This window comes from Dipodomys ordii, unplaced genomic scaffold (assembly GCF_000151885.1).
Source record: "Dipodomys ordii isolate 6190 unplaced genomic scaffold, Dord_2.0 Scaffold486, whole genome shotgun sequence".
Taxonomy (NCBI): Eukaryota; Metazoa; Chordata; class Mammalia; order Rodentia; family Heteromyidae; genus Dipodomys; species Dipodomys ordii.
The window spans coordinates 16,882-33,056 of NW_012267702.1; the positions used below are offsets into that span (position 1 = coordinate 16,882).

At 41.0% G+C, this 16,175-nt stretch overlaps 1 protein-coding gene across 1 annotated transcript in view; it reads right to left on the reverse strand.

The window, feature by feature from the left end:
* Positions 1-1,303: 1,303 nt before the first annotated feature.
* LOC106001847 (phosphatidylinositol 3,4,5-trisphosphate 3-phosphatase TPTE2-like) overlaps positions 1,304-16,175 on the reverse strand; it is a gene marked incomplete at its 5' end in the record, with an annotated part of 58,380 nt that continues 43,508 nt past the window's right edge. The window contains 6 exons of the mRNA XM_013036809.1: positions 1,304-1,412; positions 3,027-3,097; positions 5,566-5,658; positions 7,632-7,720; positions 10,488-10,593; positions 14,823-14,903. Of these exons, the coding sequence (XP_012892263.1) occupies positions 1,304-1,412; positions 3,027-3,097; positions 5,566-5,658; positions 7,632-7,720; positions 10,488-10,593; positions 14,823-14,903 (549 nt within the window). The remainder of the gene's footprint in view (positions 1,413-3,026; positions 3,098-5,565; positions 5,659-7,631; positions 7,721-10,487; positions 10,594-14,822; positions 14,904-16,175) is intronic.

Sequence of the window (16,175 nt, forward strand, 5' to 3'; positions counted from 1 at the left end):
AGCTGCTCTTATCTACGTAGTTCCATTATCCTCATGAATTCTTTATAGAGTGTGCTTTCTGCAGTGCTGAGGTTTCAGGATTAAGTGAGCTTGCTTGCATGAGTTTCTGTCAGTGAGGGGCCGTGCAGGATGGTGGTCCTGTGGGATTTATTGCCTTGTGACACCGTAGCCGTGGTCATTTATGCAAACCCATCCTAATGTTTGCACAGAGATGGAATCACCTAGTTGTTATTGGGACTTAGAAGGTGCCCCGGTGAAGCTATGTTAATGAAAGCAAATCCAGTCAAGTAAGAATATCATTCTGGTCACATTAACATAGAACTGTTTTCAAGGGGAATCATGGGCTTCAAATAGTGGCCCTGTGAAGGGACTTAAAGTGCCAATCTGTACTATAATGAAAGTAATGAAGACTATGTGTCCACATGGCTAAGCACTGTTTATACATTAGTTCTTTACAGTGTTTCTGAGGCCTATGTGCAGTTGGCTGCGAGCAGAGTTGATCTTTGAATTGATTTCTGATATTTCAAAAAACCTTAAGTAATTGAGATGTATTCTTGTGTCTGAAAAATCCCTTTGCCCTCCCAAGTCTGTGTCATGTGTAACCAAAGAAGGCTTGTCACATTAATCCCTTGTGTAGTGCCTGATGTTGGGGTTGAGTAAAAAGGGTGTAAAACATCTCTGTCTTTTGGCTTTAAAACTTTCCTGCTAATCTGATGTAGGAGAAGAGGTTGTTTGTGAATCACACAGTTAATCTGGTCATAAATCAGACATGTCAAACATAAACCAGAGCAAAGAAAATCAGGTGTGAAAAAACAGAGGAGTGCACACGTAGTGTTAGCATCATAAATTTCAGAGAGCTATAAGCTGTTTCAAAGTTCTTAAAACTTGTTCCACACTGTTCCTATATATGCTGTGTTCCCAAATGATCTCAATAGTAGACAGTGACAGTGTGAAGCACATGACGTCAAGAAAGACAGCAGGGAAGCTGGGCCCTAGTCATTCATACCTATAATCCAAGCTACCCAGGGGGCTCAGGTCTGGAGGCCAGCGGTTCAGTGCCAACCAGGGAAGAAAGATAATCCACGCTGTCCTCTTGAATAAACTAGCAAAATGCTGGAAGTAGAAGCATGGTTCAGGTGGTAGAGCATCAGCTGAAATTAAGGGTCAGAGTTCAAGTTGCAGTGCAAGCATGCGTGCACACACACACACACACACACACACACATGCGCAGATAACTTAACAATACGTAATTTATTTAATATATACAAGACTTAAACTAATAGGGGAATATAGAGGTGGTTTCTTATGAAAATACTTCTTCAAAGATCATTTCGACAGCAAAATCGGGATGATATATACTCCAGGTGTTTTTGTTATGAGGATTATCCAGCTCATTCCTTGTTAAATAAAGTCTAAGGATAGGAAGAAAAAGGCGTTACCTTTTAGTTTAGGGCTTACAGAAAAGTCATTCAATAGAACACTCTTGTTTAGAAAGAGACTTGCTGGCTGCAACCAGGATCTAAGCCCCACTTGTTTTATTACTTGGCCCATTCTAGCTCTTTGGTATGATCTGCAATACGTTAATCTTCAGGAATGAACATATCAGTCACCACATGCCTCTTAAGGAATTAGTGATACTAGTTTGAGCAAACAAAGTGTTTATAATTGAAAAAGTTACTACCACGAAATACATTGGGCATATGATGACAGCCAGTAATTAAATACTGTTTTGTTTCTTTTGTGTGGGTAATGGGGGTTGGGGTTAGTGAGCCTTGTGGTCACACTTGGCTTTTACTGCTGAAGCTGGCCCTCTATCACTTGAGCTCCAGTTGCATTTCTGGCTTTTTCACTGGCTCATGGGAGATGAGAGTCTCACAGCCTTTTCTGTCCAGGCTAGCTTCATACTATGATCCTCAGATCTCAGCCTCCTGGATAGCTAGGATAACTGGCCATTGAGCCAGTTGTGTGTGGCTATATCTCCCTTATGTGATGAAGTTGCTATTTTTGTCTAAACAACCACCTCATCATTGTGAAACAGCTTTACAAAAGCAAGGTATGAAATGATACCAGTTTTTCCAGAAACATATACAAAAGTTGGATCAAATGTTCTTATAATCTCTACGGGGATCATGGTGGTGGAAAGGACAAAGTTATGCTTTAACAAGAAGCAGTTTCACAGGTAGCAACAAGTAAAGGCCCTATCTTTGTTGAGGTCTTAGCTCCTCACACACTTTGTGTACAACTAGAGAAATTGGTTTAAAAAAAAAAGTTCCCATAAGTGCAGAGTTTACTTTTTGCCAAGTCAAATTGTTTGTGAGTTGCAAATCTGTAGAAGTGAGACTTTCTTGGTGTTGTCTTACTAGACTTGAAGTATTATTAGGCCCAGTGCCGATTTGAAGAACAGAGTGACCCTGGATGTAACAACTAGTATTATTCACACATAAATGAGGACAGGCACTTCATCTCTGATCTGAATGATCTTGAAAGTGTTTTTCTTTTCATCACCACAGGACAAATCCTCCTGAGAAGCTGAGAACTTGCAGGTTCAGAAATGAGTTTCTAGGTAAGGTAGTAGGTTCTTGGCAACAATGAATCAATTCAATCATTAGAGAATGGATTTCTATGGGGGCTATCTGATGAAGGCTTTTGTGTCTTGTTAATGCCTATCAGGTCTTAAAACTTCTGTCCTAGATGGAAATATGCCAATAGCAGCTTGAAACCAGCTAATGCCTCCCTAGGCCAATCATACCAATCATGTCCCAGTCAATTGGCACCTTCTGAGGACCTGCCATATTCCCGGAACTGAGCAGATGTGCACTTGCCCGAGAGAATTTGGTCATCCCTACAGTTTGAGTAACTGCATTTTAAGTGACACACTGCCCTATTGTAGGAGCTTTGAGGTGGTTGCTCAGGAGTTATGTTTGTAGAAAATGAACTGAGGACAGTGGGCAAAAAGATTTGCCAATATACCTTAGAAACAGACATGAGAGTGAAACAGTTTCTGTTTGATTACATTATAGCCTTACCTGTTTCCCTCTATCATGGAAGCGTGGAACCAGAAAAAGAAGGCGCATTCGTCGTAGTGGTTAGGAAGATTCTAAGAAACACATGGTTAAAGATAAAGGTGATTTTTATAACAAAATGGATACCACCAATTAATGATTACAAAGGTATTGAAGTTCCCTCCTTATTCCTTTATGTATATGTCAATTGCAGCATTCTGTTATAAACAAAGCACTCAGAGGCTATAGGAGAAATCTTTTCACAAAAAATAGGAAGTGTCAAAATTAGTGTCATGAAATATAAACATGCTCACTTCTATTTCATAAAAGACATGATCAGAGTGAAAAAAGAGCATCAGAATGGAAGGAAATATTTGAAAATCTTGTGTCTGGTGAGCATCTTGAATTCACAACCCTTTCAATTCAAAAACCAAAGCCAGATAAAAACATAAGCAGACCAAACAACTCCAAGGGTTTGAATGGACATTTCATTTCCTCAGAGAATATATCCAAGTGGTGGCAATATTGACTTCTAATGTCACACGCATTAGGATCACCATGAAAATTAAGGAAAACCACAGAGCACTGGAGTCCCTCAAGCCATGCTTACCCAAATGCTAAAAAACACCCAAGTCATGGTGGAAAAGGGTCTGGTGGTTCCTCAGGAAATTCAACATAGAATTACCACACGGTACCCAGTCCACTTGTGAAATGTTTTCCCCATGAAAATATAGACAAGGATCTTCCAATCTGACTCCACAGTCCTAAGCACCAAATAAAGACCTATACCTGTACACACCCAAACATATACTGGTTAATGCTTCATCGATTCTATTTCCTCTGTATTCATTTTGAATGTATGATGGACTGACATTCCAGAAGCAGGACACAGCACCCCCAACCGTTTCTGACCCACATATCTGGCCTAAGCACCCTTCTTCTGGTGACCAGCTCTCCATGTGACAGCAGATACAATGTAATTGCTGTAGTGACCCCATGCTCCCAGGGACCTGGGAAGGTTTATCCTAGTGACTACCTGTGTTTACAGCACTAACCAAGGTCTCCCCACCACTGGTCAGGTATCAGTTTGTCCTGGGTGGCTCTCCTCTTTCCACTGGCCATGGGAGATATGCTGTCTTGTCCTTTCTCTGTCATAAACTGTTTCTCTTATTTCCTGTGTTTTGTTATGCTGTTTTATTGGTGCCTTATCTGACCAGCATGCACACCTGCCCTGTTTTCAGGAGTTTTCTAGAGTGATCACTTTGTTAGAAAGAAAGTAAAAACACAACAAGGCAGAGAAGAGCCACTGGTCATCTGCCAGCACAAACCAATTTCCTGTGAGAAAGTCGAATGGTCACCACCAGTGGGGCACTTAGGCATTAAACTACTCGCCAACAGGGTAAACAACCATCCTATGAAAGACACCTGTACAGCATCCACAACCATCTCACCTGGAGCCCCATCAGAACAAAGCTAGAATTTATGATTGTTGTCCAGAGACAGTCCTTGAGACTATGCTCAAAGAAACAGAAGACACATCTATTTCTCTTACCAGCAGCTACTTTGAATAATGAACCATCGATATTGATGGTAGCTAGCTACTCAAGAGGCTGAGTTCTGGAGGGTCCAAGACAGCTTGGGCAGAAAACTCATACTTTGTTTCCAAAATTACCAGTAAAAAGCAGGGCTGGAGGCATGGATCAAGTGATAGAGATTATCCAAGCAAGCCAAGCGAGCCAAAGTGTGAGGCTCTGAGTTCTTAACTCAGTATGGCCCAAAACACATCAAAGTGAGCCAAAATTTTCTCAATTGTTACAAATGTGCCTTTACATCTTAACCCTTGATCATCACTAAAACTAGTTCTTCCCAAGGTTCCCTAAGCCAGGGAAGAAATCACAGTTTCTGTTTAGAGACCACTATCTGAGCAAGATTTCACAGTGGTTCTCTTATCCAAGGGACAGCATTCCAGTAGAGTGACTACCCCCAGTGGTCACCTGCTTCCGCATATTTACCATCTCAATACCCTTCAGTAGTGGGTAAGCAGGTAATGAAGGAGGCATAGAGAATGAAATTTAAGTTTCTTAATGATAGTTGTGACAGATGACTTCCTAGAGAGTCATTACAAACAGAAGAATAGTCATGGCATTTTACTTGTGATCGATAGAAATTGCACACTGTTATAGTAATGATACTAATAGATAATGATAGCACATATCAACTCACAGGAAAGTAAAATGTCTATCACTTTGGGGAATATGTGCACACTTTGATCACAATGGGTTTAAAAGATACACAATATAACTGTTCATATTGCTGGGCAGTGGAAACAATACCTTTTTGTTTTTAGCATCTTGGTTTTGAAACTTAGATATCAATTACATACACTTCAGAAAAAAGTGAAGAAAAGTATTTATGTGTAGTAGAAATGGTGATAGTTTTGGTTTTGTTTTCCTCCCCTCCTCTAGAAATGGATTGTCCAGAACTGCAGCAAAGGCAATCTTGAACCAAAATCATTCAAAAGACCAGACGACAAGAGAATCATAGAGAATTCTTGATGACTCACCGTTGACAGAAACCTCACTTTGACATCATTTTGTAAGTCCGGGCAGTTGGGGACAATAAATATTGCCCTGTTTTTATCAGGATCATGTAAAACCTATGAATGAACACATGGAATTAGGAATGATCAATGCAGCTGTTGATAACTATTCATTTTCCTTCATCCAAGCATCCTAAAACCAATATGTACTCTTAGTTTCACAGACCAGTCATTTCCTATAGAAATAAGTGGTAATGATTTTTTCTTACCTTGTAAAACTATTGTTTACATGAGCTCAAAATGTCTCAGAGTTACATTAGAGCACAGCTGAGAAATTTTTATCATGGGGGTTTTACCTAGTGAACATTACAGTTGAATGTGAATCATTGGATTTTACCTTCTTTCAAGAAGGCACTTTTATGTTCAATAGGAAGGATTATTTTTTTTCTTTTTTCTTTTTTCTTCTTATTGTGAAAATCCCATACAGAGGTGTTACAATTAGACAGGCAAGATAGTGAGTATATTTCTTATCAAGCATTGTTGCCTCCTCCGTTGTTTCCCCATACCATCCGTTCCCCTCTCCACCCTCACCCCTACAGCCCCCTACCAGCCCCATCCCCCTATTCCTCACTCGGCCAAAGTTGTAAAGTTCGTTTTTCCACATAACATCTTGTACATCTCATTGTTGTAATGGGTCCACCTGCAACCCTATTAAAAGAGTGTGTTTTTTCCCTTCCCCTCCACAAATTATATCAACATCAAATACAGTGAAAGCAGGGCTTATACCCTGGGGGGGGGACATACAAAGCAACAAAGAAATCATCTTATAAATATGATGGAAACAAATGCAAGAAAGAAAAAGAAACATTTGAATTCTTATCTTGGGGTTCATTTCATCGAACATCAACTTCTCTGAGAGTTTCTGTTTGTCTCAGACATATAATAGTTATTGCAAATACGGGAAACCATGGGACCTATGTTTCTTTGGGCCTGGGTTACTTCACTTAATGTAAATTTTTCCAAGTCTTTCCATTTCCTAACAAATGGGACAATGCTGTACTCTAACTGAAGCCAAACAGGAATCAATAACAGTTTTAAAAGTGCCAATGAAGCCAGATACCAGGCTCATGCCTGCAATGCCAGCTACTGAGGAGGCTGACAACTGAGCGTCAAGGTTCAAAGCCAGCCTAGACAAAATAGTCTATTAGATTCTTATTTCCAGTTAAGCTCCAGAAAGCCAGAAATGGAGCAGTGGTTCAAGTGGTAAAGCACAAGCCTTGAGCACAAGAGCTCAGGGACAGCAGTTATGCTCTGAGTTCAAGCTCCAGGACTTTGTGTGTGTGTGTGTGTATGTGTGTGTGTGTGTGTGTGTGTGTGTGTGTGTGTGTGTGTATGTGTCTGTGTAGAGACCTTATAAGAAGAACCTGGGAAATATTTTTTAAACTTTTGGGTCCAAAGGAAACTTGCTAATTTCTTCCAGGAAAGGTCTACAGTCTTGATCATTTCTCCAACATTTCACTTAAACAATGTTTCCCCTTACTTCTGGAGGTAAAGAGGTATCTCCTCAGTCCATATGCTTTCTCCCCATGTCTCAAGGCGACATCCTACAGAATATCTGAGTTAGAATCCCTGATGATACTACTGAGTGGAGAGTTTCTGCATCCTACTTTGGAGTTACAACATTCCACTTTTACAAATGCCAATGTGATCTTCAAGAACCCTAAATTGGAGAATCAGAGCTATCTAAGAAATTATTTTTTAAAAAGATCAAAAGGAAGATAATAGAGCAAATGCTAACCAGATGTACATAATTAAACCTTGATTGATTCCTGGGTACATTCTTAGCATTTGTGGGCAAGTGAAAACAAAGGAGCACTAAATGGAAGCGTAGTTTGAGAAATGTCTTACAAGAACTGTTTGGAACTAGGCTCTGCTTTGCATCTGAACTAAGCAACTGCAAGTTGGACGGTGACCAGAAGGTGGCATGGGTCTGTTTGTGGTGAGTGATGGTTTGGGTTGGTCAGCATGCCTGTTGGATTGAGTGCTTTGCAACAAACACTAGACTTCTCAGTTCATGTGCTTTTGCTCACCGTGCAGGTTTGTAGAGTGCAAGTAAGCACAGTCCTGTGCTGAAGTATTATTTCAATATTCAGGTCCTTCCCGTCTCCTTGTCCTATGCCTGAATAAAAGGTTAAAAAAAATAGACTTGTTAGAGTACAGAGCAAATTGTCTTGCCAGTTGACAGTATGGACTAAAAAGAGAGAAAACAATGCCAGCTCACATTATAGAAGATGAGAGAGAAAGAGACAAAAACATACATGTTGCATGTTCAGTTTCTGAAAGATAAATTCTTACTGTTTCAGCTTTCCGGAAAAAAGGAAAAACATATAAGGGAATTACAAAGATTCTCGCTAATGGGATGCTTTCCTGAGACTTGTATGATAGTAATGTAAGTTCCACTTGCCCTAATTTAAGTCCACTTTCTAAATCCATCTCTAGAAAACGGAGGGCAAGTATTCAGAGCAATAGTCTTATGGCCCTTTCTTTCTTTTTTCACTTGTATTTTTATTATCTTGAAGCGGTTGTGCAAAGGGGTTACCATTACCAAATCAGTTTATAAGTGCAAGGCATCTTGATGGATATCAACCCCTTCATCATTGTCTCAGATCCCTCCCAACCCATCCTTCTCTCAAGTTTCCTAGTTTCATAGGGCACACATGAAATATTATGACTGTCTTCTCCTCTACCTGTCCTCATTCCTCTACTCTCCTCCTTTCTAACTCCCCCCCGCCACATGCTTTTCAAGATACTGGTGTTTCCTGGCACACACGTTGTTGCAGCATGAGCTCATTTTTCTAAGGAATTACACCATTTGAGTTCTATCATGCAAATACCATACTTCCCTTAATATGTTTGTGTGCACATGTAAACAACCTCATATGCATTCACTGTTGATTTATAAGAGATCTAGCTTCTCCATGTGAGAGATAACATGCATAATTTGTGTCTTTGGACCTGACTTACTTCCCTTGAGTAGGGCTTGAGCTCAGGGCCTCATGTCTTCTGTTGTGGCTGTTTGCGAAAAGGTGGAACTTTACCAGTTCTACCTCCACTTTGGACTGTTTACTGATTAACTGGTCATAAGAGTGGTGTCTATATGGGTTGGCTTTAAATCACAGTCCTCAGATCTCAGCCTCCTGAGTAGCTAGGATAACCAGCTTGAGCCAACAGTGTTTAACCTATGCCTTTTTCCTCAGTTCAGATGGCCCCACTTCATTTAGCATTTCCTCCAAGACCTGGTTTCAGATCCCACAATTCACTTTTTCCTTTCAAGCCTGCCAATTTCACCTTGACACAAAAAGGCCCATTAACCATGCTTGATTGCTCTTCTCATTTTGTCTTGTTTTGGTTTCTGTTAATTTCATTTGACTACCACTATGTGAATGAGTTTTGGGAGGAAGCAAGGTTTTATGTTGCATTTCCCTCGCTCCTGTTTGGTTGCACAACTTCATTCTATCCATGTCTACTACCAATGAATCAAAGGTAGAACTAAGTCCAATTCTTATTGCATAACAAGAACATGGATTTAAGCTCTTAATTTCCCCCATATGTAAACAATTTAAAACCACATAAATGTATTTCATCATGTAAAAAGTAGAAGAAAAAAAATGAAGTGAAAATTCTGTGTCTCACCCATCTTCTACCTGTTTAGGTCTTTGTCCTCAAAGCAATAACCTCTCTCACTGTTTTTCTAGGCCAGCAGGGGCAATGTGACTTGATCTCAACAATAGCTAGAGTGGATAAGTATCAGTGGCTCATGCCTGTAACCCTAGTTGCTTGGAAGGTTGAGTTTGGGAAGATTATTTGAGCTAGGCCAGTGGAACAACTTTGTGGATATGGTGCTAAGTGCCTATCATTCCAGGAATAATGAGATGCCTAAACTAGGCAGCCTCATGTTTTTGAAAGTAGGCAGTAACTTGTTGGTAGGTAAAGGACTCTAGTAAAACACCACTTTCTCCCAACTCTTTTCATATTCATGGAGATTCAGGTGTGGAAAGGGGGTGAGTACAAGTGCTGCCCCTTAGGAAGCTTCTCTGCAGTACCTAATTGTGTGCTTGGAAATGATGTCTGACTTTTCCATTTCCTGTTGCCAGAGTTTGAAGTCAAGGCTTTGAGATTGCTCAGCTTGCCTAGCTGACACTCTTTCACTTAAGTTATATCTCCAACTCTACTTCCTTTGCTTGGAAATGGAAACTCAGATTTTTCTGCCTGGGCTGGCTTTAATCTGTGATCCTAAAGATGTCAGCCTTTCAAATAACTAGGACCTTAGGCTTGAGTCTTAGGAACACCTAGCTTGTAGTTGGCGTTTTGACTCTATGCACTTATTTCTCTTTTCTGCTGACAACCCATGGTGAATGCTAGCATATAGCCTGGCCTTATGTGGCAACAAATAAAGTAAAGCGTCTTGATGGACGTGTTAGGGATGAGATGTCTGGAGGCAGAGGAAAGAGAGAAAAGAAAGATCGGAGTGCTAAGAAGAAATCTTCTCTGGAAGGACTACAGGAGAAAATGATACAGGGCCTGCATTGCTGAGATGAACCAGGAATGAGAAGTTGGTCTGAGAAAGAAGCAGTCGATAGGGTTCATGGGTCTTCTCTCCTGTAAAGGCTCCACCTTGAAAAGTGTAACCTAAGTTGAGACCAGGAACAATGAGAAGAGAAGGCAAGGAGATGGAGCCCTCCCCTCAAGTGGAAATGGGCAAGGGAAGAAGGGAGGCATCTGAGAGTAGCTGTCATGGCAGCTCCGGAGGGAGGAGTTCTCCCGTGGAGAAACTCACACAGCTGTGAGTTAGGATCATCTATGTACATAACCATGAGCAAACTGCTCTCAAGTAGTAGAACATTCATCTCTCAACCCATCCTTTCATTTTAAATTAAAGCGCTTACCTTGAATGGAGTAAATGACAATCTTGGTAATTTTGAGTATTTTCTTCAATGGTAGCTGCCAGTTACATACATTTCGGATGGTTTCGAAATAACCAACGTATCGACTCTGTAAAGCAACCAGAAGCCTCAATTGCATTGGAATGCAAGGTTAAAGTCAGTATTCTAGTCTTTCTCTGTTACTCCATGTTCAGAGCAATAAGAAATGAAGAAAACATTGATAAGTGTGCCATTACATAATCAAGAGTCTTTTTTATTTGTCTCCCCATGAGTAATGAGCTCTATGGAGAAAGCACTGGCCTCTGACCTGCAGGGAGTACCATGGAAGGAGCTAGTCCTTGCTTATAGGCTTGCTTTTGACCATGAGAATAATAAAGGTGCTAAAACAGCTATGGCAGAGTCTGATGCCATGGGTTAGAGAAAGGACGATGTTTGCTTCTCAAGGGGAATGAGACTTCCACACAGAGCCGCAGGAGATGATTATATGTCACTTTTGAGGGGTTCCTAAGAGATAAGTGTTTCTTCATCTTCCCTTTTCTCAAATATATTTTTGTAAGAGAACCTTGCAATTCTCTTAGTCTCCTATTCCCCTCGATAGCAAGTTGCTTACAAGGGCTTTCTTTGGAATTCTCTTGGTGCAACTGAAGAGTCCTGGTGATGAACCAACGGGGAAGAGCTGATGGAGTGAACTGCCACAGGTCCACTTTTCAAAAGTAGTTTTGCTGGATGCTAGTGACTCATGTCTGTAATCCTAGTTACTCAGGAGGCTGAGGCTGAGAGGATTGAGGACCAAAGCCAGCCAGGACTGAAAAGTTTGGGAGAATCATATGTAACCAGTAGGCAAAAGTTGGGCCAGAGATGTGGTAAAGTGTTTGTTATGAGCAAGTAAAGGCTACCGAGCACAAGGTCCCAGAATTCAACAGATGAAAGGGCAGTGGTGAGAAAGACTCCTGAAAATTCGTGCCTTTCAGGTGCATGCACTGTGACAAAAAGAATGTCACAATGGAGGACGGAACGTGGCATTGTGTCATAAGGACCTCCGAACCAAGTGGACTCAGTGCTGCAGCCTTGCCAACACCTGCCTTGCTTCCCCAGTGAAACAGAAGAGCTGTAGCCCATGCTATGGTCAGGTCTGGACTGAAAGCAGGGAAACTGTGTGACTGAAGAAGTGAGGAAGGGAGATGTATGGAGACATGAGAAGGAGATGCCGGTACAATTCCCTTGGCTTCTGCCATCAGATTCCCCACTTCTGTACACGGAGCCCTTCAAGTGGCTTCGGCTCTCACTCTTCCTTCTCCTGACACAGCTTAAAGCAACAGAGGCTTCCTTATATATTAAGACAACTGACACCTAGTGAGCACATATTCAGTTAAGGAAGACACTCTGCCACCTGGCAAAGCACTTTGGGATGCAAAGGGTGGGAATTTCAGCAAGACATGGGAATTGCCTTTAAGGGGATCCATATACTGCACTTGAAATGGCTACAGAATGAATGGCATAGTTCCTCACAAGTCCTCCAAGGGCTGCAAGACCTGAAATGGGCAGAGACTATTATATGCTGGGAATGGACTATTATATGCTGTAGGCTAAGGGGCCTGTGTGAACAAAGGCTTGAGGGGACGAAATATTGGCATGTCGGGAAGCAATAAACCTTCTCTGTGTAGTAGACTGTGGGATGTATAAATGCACAGAATGAGAGAAAGGTGTGGGAAAATCACATTGTAGAAGACTGTAAGTTCAGTTCAAGATACTTAGTTTGTTTTAGAAGGGAGCCATTATGGATGTTAGCATGTGGAAATACCACATTGTAGAAGAGGGTAAATTCAGCTCAGGTCGTTTTGTTGGTTGCAGAAAGAAGCCATTGTGGATGTTAGCAGAAATGGCATCATTAGCAATGGGGTTTGCTAAGTTCATGGGTTTAGGCTCCATAGCTACGTTTTTTTTCTCTTTTTTGGTGGGGTCACTTGGACAAGGGGAAAGTATATCCATGGATAAGGCTGAAGTTTTGTTGGCCAAACTGGAGACCAGTAGTTAGTGGACTGTTCATAAGGCCAAAATGCTGTTTAAATCTATCAACTTCTGCCATCGAAAACTTCCATTCACCGCCTCACCCAATCTCTAGGCATTCCCCACAAGCTCCTACATGGTTTGAAGGGAAAAGCAGACAAGACTGTGTGCATGAGCAGCTATGCACAGCATGGGAAATGATGGACTGTGACTCCAACAGATCCAGATTTGAGTGCTTGGTTCAAAAATGTTAATTTCTCTCAACTAACCTTAACTACCCAATTTGCATAAAAGTGTTCTCCCATAGTGGTCCACAATAATAAAGGAGACAATGAATAGGAAGTCCTCAGATGGCTTAAGAAAGTTTGGAATGTAAACTCTATGATATAAATACCTTGGTTTCTTCAGCAAGTAATTTATGAAAAAAAAAAGAAACCAAGAAACTTTAACAGAATTGTTGTGATTATGAATGAAATGAGTAATTTTGTTTAGTATTTGAGAGTTATATGTAGAATGGAAATTAATGCTAAATAGGCAATATTAAACTATAATATTTGTGAATATAATTAATAATATCAGCATTTTATTTATGTGTGTGGGTGTGTGTGTGCATTCTGGGATATGAACTCTGGGCCTATGTACTATCCCTGAGCCTTGTCCTCAAGGGTAATGTGGACCACAGCTCCACATCTGGCTTTTTGTAATAAGTTAGCCATAAGAGTGTCAAGAATTTTCCTGCCTAGGCTGGCTTCGAACCATGATCCTTAGATATGAGCTAGAGGCAACCTGTAGTTAGATTTGTTGTTTTCTTTTTCTGTTTTGTTCAAGCCTAATGCTCTACCACTTCAATCACAACTCCATCCCTAGCTGTTTTGGTACTTGATTGGAGAGAAGTGTCTCACAGGCTTTCCTGCAAGCACAGCCATCCTCAAATCTGAGACTCCTGAACATCTAGGAATACAGACAAGTGTGAAACACTTGTTCCTGGCTAGGTGTTTTGTTGGCTTATTTTTTAAGAGTATGTATGTTGGGTGTCATGCCAAAATACTTGTGAGATAAAAGCATTGGATGTGTAGAATTTCCTTCAAAGTAATCCTGGCTTAGGAAAGAAAGGATAGGAAGGGGTACCCAGGAGGAGAGTAGGGAAGGAATGCATGTAACATGATTGGCTATAGGTTGAGAGGATGATTGAAGAATAGACTGTGTAATTCCATCTTGTGTGTTAGGGTTTGGATATGAAATGTGCTCTTCAAAGGCTCCTATGTAAAAGGCTTGATCCCTAGTGTACCAGCGTTCAGAGGTAAGGTGTTGGGAAGTAATTGTTTCATGAGGCTTTTGACTTCAACAGTAGCAGCCTAATCCATTGAGGGCTTCATATTAGTAGGAGGTGGGAAAAACATTAGGAGGTGGGGCCTCATTGGAGAAAGGAAGTCACCTGAAGGATGTATCTTGTCCCTGTCACTTCCTGCTACTCAGCTTCCTGGCCACCTTGAGCTGAGCAGCTTTGCTCTACAACACCCTCCTTGATAGGAGTTGTCAGTCTCTCCTTAGGCCCAAAGCAATGGGATCAAGTGGCCAAGAAATAAACCTGAAACTGTGAGCCCAAATAAATCTTTCCCCACTTGAAGTTCTTTTGTCAGGTATTTGTCACAGTGACCAATAGTCTAATGCAGTATGTTTGGAAATTTTCAGAGGAAAAGTAGGATAATAGTATATCGTTCACATGAAGGTTTCAAGTATGGAATAAGAAACATGAGTATGCTAATGTCTGCCCTGACAGGATTCTAAAAATATTCCTTTTCCCATTTCCTTCCCTTTCATTCATTTCCTGTCTCAGTGTATATTTATTTCTAACTCTTGGTGTGTCTCTCTCATTCTTTCCCCTCTCTGACCTCTTTTTAACCACACAGGGAGAGTGATCAAGAAACAATCCTGGTGAGGTTCTAGAGAGATTGAATTGCTCATTGTCTTTCAGGGCTTCCTGAAGGATCCAATCCCTCTTTTCAGAGAAATCAAGGGCTAGTAGATTTGAGATCATCCTCAGGAGTGAGGAAAACCTCAGGCAAAAGACCTTCCTTCTTGTGGAGGGGAAACAACTCCTGAAGCTGCACAAGTAATAAGGAATATGAAATGGAAAATAGAAAGCTCTGGCCAGAACCAAGCCTAGGCAACCCTAGAGCCTACAGAGTTGAGCCTCTAAAGAGATCAGGGAATTGTTACAAGTCACAAGTGCTATTGCCAAATTAATTGTTAGAGAAGGATTTCAAATGCAGCCAATGCGGCCACTAATTCCCCCTACCAACAAACTCCTGGTGAAAAGCGAAAACTTACTTGGGAAGGAGTTTCAACACCTTGAAATTTCTTGCTGAAAGTTGTGTCGGTTCTTCTATCCCCAAAGTACTTCAGGCTTTCCTACAGAAAAGGAGATGATACAACCACAGTTCACCTTCACATCAGCAATCTTTGGACAGAGCTACTCAAAACAAGAAAGGGAAGAAAGCCATGTCAAGGACTTTTCCTAGTTCAAGATTCATAAAGACATGGAACTTAAGAGCTAGAACAACCTTAGAAATCATCTGGTCCAACTCTTCTTCCTATCTTCCATTTTAGATATGAGAAGACTGAAATCCAAAGAGAACCCAGAGACCTGCAGTATAGCCAGTGAGAGGCACACAGCCTGAAGCAGAGGTCTTGCATTTTGTGTTTGGGACTAGTATCTATACTAATACACCCAAAACTTTTCATGTTTTCTCTTCTGTTCCTTTCCATTAAAACATTCTAGTCACAATTTAATAAGCTGATTTTATAAATCACTGGTTATAGTTTGGGAAACATTGTCCTAGAACAGTCATTCTGTTTTTTCTTCTTCTCCCCAGGTCCTTGGGCCCTAGGTACTAGTCTAACCAGCCCAGCCTGAAGGTAGATATGGTATTTCCCATTAGCCCCTGAGAGCATGGGGAACAGGGTTAGAACACCCATTTTCCAAGTCTGTGTGTCCCAAGTTAGGAAAACAGAAGGATTGGACTACAGAGCTGGATATAGTGCTAAATCCATTTCTTCTTTTGTCTAGACTGCAGGCCAAGAAGTGAGCAGGGCTCTGTGTCCTACAGGTGGTAGCTCCCCAGGAGGAACATGTCAGTAGGACTGTACCCTCCTTTACAAGGTCATAACAACCCACCAGAAATTCATAAATGCCACAGATCCCCCATTTATTGGCTATCAAAGAATATAGAAGACAGACTATGTTCTCAGTTGAAATATGGCAACTTATATCAAATTCTAGTTCATCAAGATCTTATTTTGAGGAAAGAAGTGGTCACATTTTTGGGAAGGTTTCAGAAGCATCTGATTACTGAGGGTTTTTTTTCTCTTTGTGTAGAGCAACCTACACCCTACTGGTAGATTCTTTCTCCGGAGTGCTGGGATCCTAGCATGCAGCACTATGGCCAGACAAAATTTATTTTGCACTGGTTCAAGTTGGCTTTACATATTTTACCTTCAAACTGCAACTACGGTCCTGTCTTTATTGAAAATGATGACATCTCAAGCAGAAAAGGTCAGATAAGGTGATGTTAGGGAAATGAACCCTAAGATATGTATTCAAATGTTTTTTTTCTTTTATGCAATTGTTTCTAATGCATTTATAAGATTATTTCTTTGCTGCTTTGTATGTCCCTCCCCCAC